Genomic DNA, 9881 nt, shown 5'->3' with positions numbered 1-9881 from the left:
CTCTGCACTTGCTAACTGTGAAAGGCATTGTCTATGTTAAATCACAATGCTTTAATCAGGGGTGGGTCCAGGAATTCCTTAAAGAGGGGGCGCCTTTACAAAATGAAAGGGGGGTGCACACACCCCTAACTCATTTGATCTTATTTCTTTTGTTTTTAATAAGAAAAAAAAAATAAAGGGGGGGGGGGGGGACGCCCAGTGCGCACCCCCTGGATCCGCTGGAGCTGTTAATTGTACCTGTGCATGCATTTGTACGAATGCATGTTTTTTGAAAGGGAGCTTGACAGATATTTGTCATGATAGAAGTCACCGTTTCTGTATGAAAAGTTGGGAAAACTGAAAGTTTATTTTACATGTATGTGCGTTGTATTGGCATACGGTGTGAATTGTTGAAGTTGCACATTGTATGTTATGTCAGTGTCTAGTAGTTGCCAAAGAATACTGTGCGAGCTGAAATTTTCACGTACAGATATTTTCGCGAATTGCTACTTGGAGGACATTTTTGCGTGTTGTTAATTTCGCGGTTGTGAGGGTCTAACTGAACTTAGTTATTTGCGCATTGTTTTTTTCGCATGTTGTCATTTTCGTGGATCAAAGATGATTCACGAAATTCGTGAAAATAAAACCACCACGAAAATTTCAGCTCGTACAGTGCTTTCAAATGTTCTTTAGAATGAAAATTTGTCTTCTTTTTTTTTTCCTGTTCCAGACTCTGCAATGGCAGCAAGAGATGATGAACCTTCTGTTGTACTCAGCAGTGACATGCACATCTATGACTTAGCTGAACAGATTGATGCACCTGAGAAGTATGTACCATTGGCAATGGATCTTTTAGGCTCCAAGCCAGAAGTATCAAACCTCATTGGGAAGACACAGATTGATTATGAGGACGTAGTTTTCAGATGTTTGTTAGAATGGCGGAATGAACATGGCAGTGATGATGGCAAGTGCAGGGAGCTCATTGAAATCTTGAGAGAATGCAAACAAACAGCAGCAGCAGATAAATTGGAACAAAGTGAGTATAATGTCTGATAGCACAGAGACAGAAAATGCCTGTAAATAAGGATAAAACAATCACATGATCTTGGTATGCAGTGTTCAGGAATTTATTGGCCATGACTGAGTCAACCGCAATAAGCATGCACAATAAGCACAAATAGCGTGCACAACACATTGAAAACTATCAGAGTATGGAAGGCCAACTTATGCAACATACAGTAAATATCATATAATCACAATGGTGAAGGGTATTGTTATTTGCTATGTATAGCATTAATAAGCTGTTCCATGTTAACTTGCTCCATAACCTGCCAGGTATCCTAGCCTGTGAGTAATTTAGTTGGTATTGTGTTGCCAACAGACAAAACAAAAATCAAAAACAATAATTTTGGTTTCGGATGCAAAAGAAAACCAGTGAACCAAAACTTCTCTCCACCTGGCTTGCGCGATTCTGAATTTCTACGCTGTTTACTCCTGCTGTCCCCATTTCCCACCTGATGGCTTGCCTGAACAAAGGAGTCTCACACATTCCACACTCGCACTCCTAGTCACATCACGTCAGACAGTACCTCATTTAAGTTAAATCTAGTGGTGGCCATGCATTTTGTAGCAAGAGAGTCATTCACCTGGCACGGTTGCATAACTTACAGCTGTCTCGAACAAAGATAATAAACTCTTTGCATCATGATGTATGTGCATGTTATACTCTTGTACGCTTTTGGTACCCTTGTGGAACACATCGGATAGTGGTTCCATTTTTGGTTCAGTACAGTACGGTACACACGAGCGCTCCTGTGGCACGGGTAAGGTATGGTACAGTTTGCTTTAGCAGAGCGCTCAAAGACACCCAAAGATTGTGTGTGTGTGTATGTGGGGGGGGGAGGGGGGGGGGGTAATGTTTGCTTCTACATCCTTTATCAAGAAGATCTGTTTGCTTTAATGGATTGCAAATTTGTGATTTTTTTTTTCCTGGTGTTTCTTGCAGTGATCACAGGGAGTTGAACTGTCAATTCAAAGACCAATGATAGAAAAAGTTCGCTTTATATGACCTACTTATATCCATCCATTGACTGAATATTTAGATTTGGGGTAAATTTCCCTGTAATAAGATGATAATGATACAGTGCACATCCCGTTATAACGAAATGCTCGGGACCAGCAGTTTTCTTTCGTTATAACGAAATTTCGTTATAACCGAAAAAAATACAATATATAACGAACCAAGGAACCACGTATATAATATCATATTATGTTTGCTGAATACTCATCATTCACTGGAAAGCTATGTGAAATGTGATGGGATTATTTTATTACAATGATAAACGCTAGTTCCCCTCAGAAACTGTGCGTGACACAAGGAGCGAACACACAGTGGTGTGAAGCGTTCACCCATGCAGAGACGCTATAAATGCTTGTTCCGCTGTGGTTCCGCTACGTATTTTCGAAAGCAATTCGCATTTCGTTATAACGGAGCACATTTCTTTTGTTTTTCTTTGTCTGTGGCGCTCGGAAAAGACTTCGTTATAACGGAAATTTCGCTATAACCGTGTTCGTTATAAGCGAATTTTGTACCATAGACTTTAATGGTGATAATTTTGGGACCAGAAGATTTACTTCATTATAACAAAATTTCGTTATAACCGTGTTCGTTGTAACAGGAGTGCACTGTAATCCTTTTCAGATATGCAACAGGAAAGGAGATGTCTCTCCCAGGACAAACTCTTCTATGATCTTGCCTCTGAGATGAACTGTGCCAAATGTTACCGCCGCCTTGCTATGAAACTTCGTTTGACCGAAGCACGTCTCTCGAACCTCATAGGTACAGTCAGTCCGCAATACAAAGATGCCATGTTCAAGGCTGTGATTCAGTGGAAGAACCAGCATGGTTCAAGTTTCCAATCTGCCCAAGACCTGAGGAGGATCTTGAAGAAACATCGGCTGTCCGTTGCTGTTGAATTCTTGGATGATTTGGACCCAGGTTTAATGGATACAAGTGAGGATGAAGTCAGTGAAGTCTTTGAAGGTGAGTTCAGTAGTTGTCTCTTTATTTAAGAGCGTGCAATTGTATAAGATAATAAACTCTTGCCCAGGATGCTTTATGTGTCTTTATACCTCCGCCATGAAGTGTTGCTGGAGGCATTATGTTTTGGGGTTGTCTGTTCGTCCATCCTTCCATCCTTCCATCCTTTGTCTGTCTTTCTGTCCATGCATCCGTAATCAATTTTGTGGATAGTGTACCTTAAAGATTGTTTGAGGTATCCTACTGACACTTGGCGTATGCATATGAGTAGACAAATTTGTGCCAATCAACTTTGGGTGCACATGCTCAAGGTCATAGGTCAAGGTCAAATTCTTATAATCTCTCTACTTTCCCCATATCTATGTAATGCCTGAAGTTTTTTTTTTCTTTGTTGAAACCTCGTGTATACATTGAGTATCACCAGGTTAGCATTTTATAGGGAAAGTTTTGGCCCAATGTGTCAAAGGTCAAAGGTCAAGCAAATTTCTAAAATGTTACTTTTTTCTCCATGCCTCAGAAGTGGCTCAAGGCATATTCATGAAACTTCAGTAAATGCCTGTACTGCCTGGCAGTGATTGTCTTTAGGAATTTGGGGTCATGTGTCAAATGATTAGTATGTATTGATATTGTGCAAATTTGTTTGTTCATTTCAATCTGAGAAGATGGCAGGATAGCCCACATTCAGCTATGTTAAGCTTGTCTTCCATGGGGTCCAGTTGGATGTGAGGTGGGACCATTTCACCTGGTTAAACACCCAAATTAAGGGTAGTGCATTAAAATCTTGTTTTTTCTAGACTGAGAGCATATTCTCTGCCAATATGAAATCTTTGATTTCCCTTACAAGCAGAAACTCAAAATCACCTTTTTTAATCTAAACGGAAAAAAAAAATGAGTAGATTCAGAGACTCCAACCCCAAGCACCTTCTGATCTGGAGATTCTCCCGCCTGAAACCCCTAGCAAATGGGAGACTCCAACTTGATGTGCGCCGAGCGCACATCACGAGCGCGAAGTCCCTTGCGGTCTTAGGTTCTAGACGCTCCCTCGCGCTACCTATGGCTTATTTTTCAACATACAATGAAATTAAGTACCGGTAAGAAATCATTTCAAGCGGGAGAAATTAAATCTCAAGCGGGAGAACGGGAGATTCTGCAAAAATGGGTTTCGGCGGGAGATCTCCCATCGAAAGCAGGAGAGTTTGAGTCTCTGGTAGATTTGTTAAAATGGCAATGACTCATATAGCAAAAACGAATGATTATCAGTATTATTCTTGTATACAGGGATTGCCATCTTAAAAGGTTATACTACAAGCAGATGATTAGACAATATAATCTTTTTCCATCGTTTTCAGTAACATGCCACTTTGATATTTATGCATTTTTTAAACAGATTCTTGATAAAATATGATCACTAGATAGCTGTCAACACATAATTTGTAATCCGTGTAAAGTTAGAATTTTCATTGAATAGTTTGCAGAGCATATGTGAATTCCATGTGTTATGAAATCGAAACCCTACTCACAATTGGTAATCTTCAATTCTATAGAGACAATGGCATACAATAGCATATCTACATATGCTTCAGTATTCCTGTAAGCTCAGTATGATGACATCTTGTAAATGCCCAAATAAAATGCAAGCATTAGGAAAGAAAGAAACATCACGACACCAAAAGTTGAGTTTCTTGTGCAAGAAGTAAAGTGTCGTGCAATAACTCCATTGTGTGTGCTTTTGTTTTTGTCCTTCCTTTTCAAATGCTGCATGGTCTGCAGCATCAGAAACCAGTCCACCCATGGAAGATGTAAGACAAGGACAGTATTTGGAGCCGGAAGCCGGCGTGTATCGGAGTTCTCCAGAGGGACGCAGCTTTGAGCCTTCACAAAATTCATGAAATAGATATGTCATGGTATAAACGTACACCTTGTAAAAGAGTATGTAAAAGTCTAATCTATTTTTGATATCTTATGTGTGCATACATCCACACATGATGTGTCAACCTCAGTTTTACAGAAAATAATGTCCCACTATCACAGTTTTAACTCATTGTTAATGCTTCTGGAATTCCCATCTGTCAATCTGTCTTCCACCCAACCCATGTACAGTGTATCATTATTTTGATTTAAGAAAAATAGTTTATGAAGATTCTAGTATTGGTAAAGGAGTGTCAAATGAAGCATAGCTCTAAATAATACCTCAAGGTCAAAGGGCAAAACAGGGAGGTGGAAAGAGTCTCTTTGACTTGATTAATCATCAAGTTCACCAAGTCTTTCTAGTCATAATTTCAGCTTGGAGTTTTCAATGCTGAAATAGTGGGGATGAAAAAGAATATGAGTCAAACCTGTCTATAGTGATCACCAAAGGGAGATGAGAAGAGTGGCTGTCATAGACAGGTGGCTGCTATAGATAAGTTAACTAACTTTGTGCACATTGCCTACATGTATGTCTATACATTTGCACATGTGTGTTTCATGCAGTGAAGAATGCCGGTGTCTACCAAATTGTTGCACAGTAGCATGTGTACAGTCGTGACTCTAGATAGTGCATTATTATGACCGAATGAGTGCTGAATGCAGCAGTGGTGATCACTGAACGTTGCCCATGAATGACTGGCGTGGCTACAAAGCAGAAAAACATGCTGAATTATCGGCTCGGCTATGACTCCATCGATGTCTGCGGCTGCTGTACACAGGTTAAAGTCTACTGCAGGAAACAAAATTTGAAGCCGCTGGCCGCGTTAGACAGGGGGCCACTAAACACAATGTCTTTAACAGGGCTTTTCTCTTAGGGGGATTTTTTTTTTGTTTTGTTTACAGTTACATGAACTCAATGTAATGGGGAAATAGCTATGTTGGACCATCCTATAACTGAAAAATCCATTCAATGATTCATTCTATTGAAAGAATTGACACCAGATATTTTACCATCATATTACAGCACATATTCTGTGAACATAAGAGGGAGTTGTGTTGAGGTTAAACGAATTCACTGTAAAGATGGAGCAAGAAATGCTGGAGTGTACTATTACTATGGCATGTGTGGGGGGGGGGGCACTCATGCATGACTCGACACATCTCTCTCATTTTCACTCGAAAGTTAGTCAGTAAGTGTAAGAATATCCTTGCTAACTTATCATGCTCGAAATCCACATGTTCAAAAGTCACCCCATTTTTTTTTTTTTTTTGGGGGGGGGGTACTTTTTGTTGTGTGTAGATGGTATCGTGCTTTCAATCTTTGATATGAACGTGATAGTCTTTCAAAAGATTTATATTTTGATGATTCCTTAATTGTATTGAATGTTAACTGGTTTAACAGTGTGATCTTAAACTGAAAGGTCAAGATTAAAGATCACTACACTTTGGTCTATTACAAAATGCAATTTTTGTACCATAAGTGCAGCCAGAAATTGTCATTTGTAAAGTGATCTGCTAATCAGGATAGAAATGAATCAGCAATTATCTGCCTTATAGGAATGAAAGGTCAAGGTTCAAGATCAAAGGTCACAAATATGCAGCTGAAGTTCTAGCCATATTAAATCAGTTGGTAGAGTTCTATCATAATATTCTTATTTGGTGTCATGGATGAATGTAGATTAGAACATAGTCTTTATTATGCAGACATGTTTAAAGTCAATCCTTAGCCATTCATTACAAAGATACATTAACTTTACCAAATTGCAAGTGAAGAGTTATGCTCTTTTGGAAGATAAAGTGAGTACATGAGGAGCAGAGACAGCTTAGTGGTCTGTGCACAAAAGTAAAGTTATTCTAGGTAAACATTTTTTTTTTCCCACAGCAACAACTGTGTCGATTTGTCTCATGAAATTGATGGTATTGAAAATGCTATTGAGCTCAACTCAATTCTCTTTTTATGATAGCAGTGAACTCAGGAAAACTTATAATACTGTAAAAGTGGATATTTTTGCACAAGTATTTCATTTATTTATCCATTATTATCATCATTATTGGCACTGGATGGGTTAGATAAATTTCATGTGTTTTGATTGTGCTGAATCATGACATTTAATAATGGTACATATAGAAAAACAAGCACAAATATTTGCATGCTTTTATTTTTGCACCAGTTTCTGGTTGCGCAAATGTCCAAAAAGAGTGACACTGCCAAAATTTCCACTTTTACAGTAATCGTAAGTGATATATCAATGCATGTAAAACTCACAGGAAACACATCCTTTACATTGTTGATGTTATATGACGTAAAAGTTCAATTTCATTGGACATGTAGGTTTGATGCCATAATGTACTTGTCTTGAATATCTTTATACAAATAACTACACTATGATGCAATATGCAACATCATGTAGTACCTAATGCATGTAATAATTCAGTCACTAAACTTTTGTATATTTTTTTACTTTTTGAATGTAGTGACCATCATTTTTATTGCAAAGTATCTGGGACAGAAAACGTCTCAAGTAATGTACAGAAGAGAATAAAGTTTCCTGGTATGGTCAATATCATTTTACAACTTTACAGTTGCGTCTGTAATACTATACAGAGCTGACTGGAAGATACATTGTGCATGATGAGAACATGAAGAACGTTCATCATGTGATGCATTCTTTTCTCAATGCCTATATCTGTCTGAGTCTGTCTGAATTTCAAATGGATGAAATCAGAAAAAGATTATACACCTTGGTGGTACTTACATTCCAAATCGTTCATTAGCACCTGTTTTTTTTTTTTTTTTTTGAGGTCAAGGTTAGCATCCATGTGTTAATGTGTGTGTGTTTGTGTTTAAAGAATAAATTCACTTGCATATACATATGTATGTGTGAATTGAGTGATTGCAACAATATTAGTGGAACACAGTAGTGAAAGTTTGAAGAAAATCAGGCAATCTGTTCAAAAGTTATGAATTTTTAAAGTGTCAGTGCCGTCAGCACTGGATGAGAAGACTGACAGTTTGTGATGTCACATACGTATTGTGATATAAAGAAGATATATGGAGAATTCCACAATTCAATCTGCCATTCATTAGTTGAAGTTGCCTGATGATCATACTTACAGTACTGTATACTCTTTTTCTCAATCAGAAATTTGAGTTGGTTTTTTTTTATCATTAGGCTAGATGGAAGGTTTAGTAGGGCATTCCGGCATTCCCAGGGTAGTGCAGATCTTCCCAGACGAGAGATAGGAAGGATGCGTAGATTGAGATACCGGCTGGTGTGCATAATATCATGCATGACAGGATTCACACAAAATGCAAGATACAACATATTACATGACCACTCCGACCTGGCCACGGCCGCGACCAATGCCAGTTGCTTTGGACCAACGAAAAATTGCCCTGAATCACGAAAATTGGGCGAAAAAAATACTAACAAAAAACAAACAAATAAACAATCACAAAAATACCACCCAAAACGAAACACACACATGTAAAATACAAAACAAAACAAGCTCGTACCCTGCAATGAATAAAACTAACCCATGCAACCTTTGAGGCAGTGGAGCCTGTTACAACATATTGTGTATGATGCCAGTACATTGTACACTGTATTTACATTTCAACAGGTCGCTCAACCTTACAATCAAAAAGTAAGGACTATACAATTCGATGACAGAAACTGGAGTTTCTGAAACATCAGCAAGAGAGCTGAAGACCCATTTGACCACGGTTACCATGACTATAAGGTTAAATACTCAGCAACACTCGACGATGCTCAATGCCACACTGTTTTATGACAGTTTTTCGTTCTTTAAGGATAAAACAGTTTTGTTTTGTGTTTTGCTGTTGGGCTATGAGCAAATACAGTATATATTTCTGCTTTTATTTACTGCTTGTCCATGTGAAGTTACAAATTAACCCTAAAAGGGCCCGGGGGGGGGGGGCGGAATCCGCCCCCCCCCCCTCGACGTTTCGCGCTATAATTCTGTAACGCGAGAAGGCCTCATCGCGAGGCTTCTTGACTTTCTTCGTTCAAGTCTCGCGCAACTTTTGAGACCAAATTTGCAACGTCCGCGCATACTTTTGCGAAGCCACGCCCATTTTTGTAACGGAATGTCGCTCCAAAACGGGCACAATTTTGTGATTTTGTGTACATTTCCTATGGAAAACAGTGCTCTGTCATGAAAGGCATAAAAACCTGATTATTTTTACAATTAATCACTTTCATTGATTAATTTGTGCTAATTATGGTAGAAAAGTGGTCAGTGACAATTTCCAATGAAAAAACAAAGAAAAAACAAAAGTTGAAAAACAGAGAAATACATAAGAAATTCTGAAAACAATAAAATACATTAGAATTGAAATGAGTTTTGGAAGTTTTTGTGATGTACAATTGTTGAATATGCTAAAACAGATTTACAGATCAAAAATTAGACTCTCAATGCTTTTAATTAAGCTAAAATATCACCTTGAGCTTAATTTGCATAATTAATTAATTAAAATTAGAAATTGATTGTTTCAAAAAATCTTACGACACAATCTTGTAGATTATGACGTGGGTCTCACGCATGCAAAATTTCATCGCGATCGCACCACCGATGGCTGAGATCTCGGGGGGGGGGGGGGGGGGGCGGAATTCGCCCCCCCCCCCCCCGGTCTGAGCATAGCCAAAAGAGCCCGGCCCCTTTAGGGTTAAGGGACTATAATAATGTGTTCCAAGGTATACCGTTGAATACGTACTAATCGAATAACTGTCGAATAATGAATATCACATGACTGTGAAATTATGTATGGATTCATAACTGAAAAGACACACACACATTATGTAGCATGATTTTCCCTCGAAGGAAAAAGATCAAATGCAGTGAATTTACAAGATGAAAATGGTGCGTTCATGAGTTCAGAAGAGATTACAGATCGATTTAATGTTTGTTTGTGTGTATGTGTGTGTGTGTG

At 38.5% G+C, this 9881-nt stretch overlaps 1 protein-coding gene across 1 annotated transcript; it reads left to right on the top strand.

Annotated features, from left to right (window-relative positions):
* Positions 1 to 717: 717 nt before the first annotated feature.
* On the top strand, positions 718 to 5982 carry LOC140230859 (uncharacterized). The gene is made up of 3 exons (XM_072311006.1): positions 718 to 1015; positions 2681 to 3022; positions 4790 to 5982. Exons 1-3 carry the CDS (start codon positions 718 to 720, stop codon positions 4906 to 4908), a joined length of 759 nt encoding a protein of 252 aa, XP_072167107.1. The 3' UTR covers positions 4909 to 5982.
* Positions 5983 to 9881: the final 3899 nt, after the last annotated feature.

The sequence above is a fragment of the Diadema setosum genome, chromosome 7, assembly GCF_964275005.1.
Source record: "Diadema setosum chromosome 7, eeDiaSeto1, whole genome shotgun sequence".
Lineage (NCBI taxonomy): Eukaryota > Metazoa > Echinodermata > Echinoidea > Diadematoida > Diadematidae > Diadema > Diadema setosum.
The sequence above is the reverse complement of the archived record's forward strand: the minus strand, read 5'-3'. Positions and strand labels throughout refer to the sequence as shown.

What these genes read in the sequence shown, in the direction of transcription:
- LOC140230859 (XM_072311006.1), top strand. Translation starts at nt 718, where the DNA reads ATGGCAGCAAGAGATGATGAACCTTCTGTTGTACTCAGCAGTGACATG. An exon ending in AGCAGATAAATTGGAACAAA is followed by an intron (nt 1,016 to 2,680) that starts GTGAGTATAATG and finishes AATCCTTTTCAG; the next exon opens with ATATGCAACAGGAAAGGAGA. An exon ending in AGTCAGTGAAGTCTTTGAAG is followed by an intron (nt 3,023 to 4,789) that starts GTGAGTTCAGTA and finishes CATGGTCTGCAG; the next exon opens with CATCAGAAACCAGTCCACCC.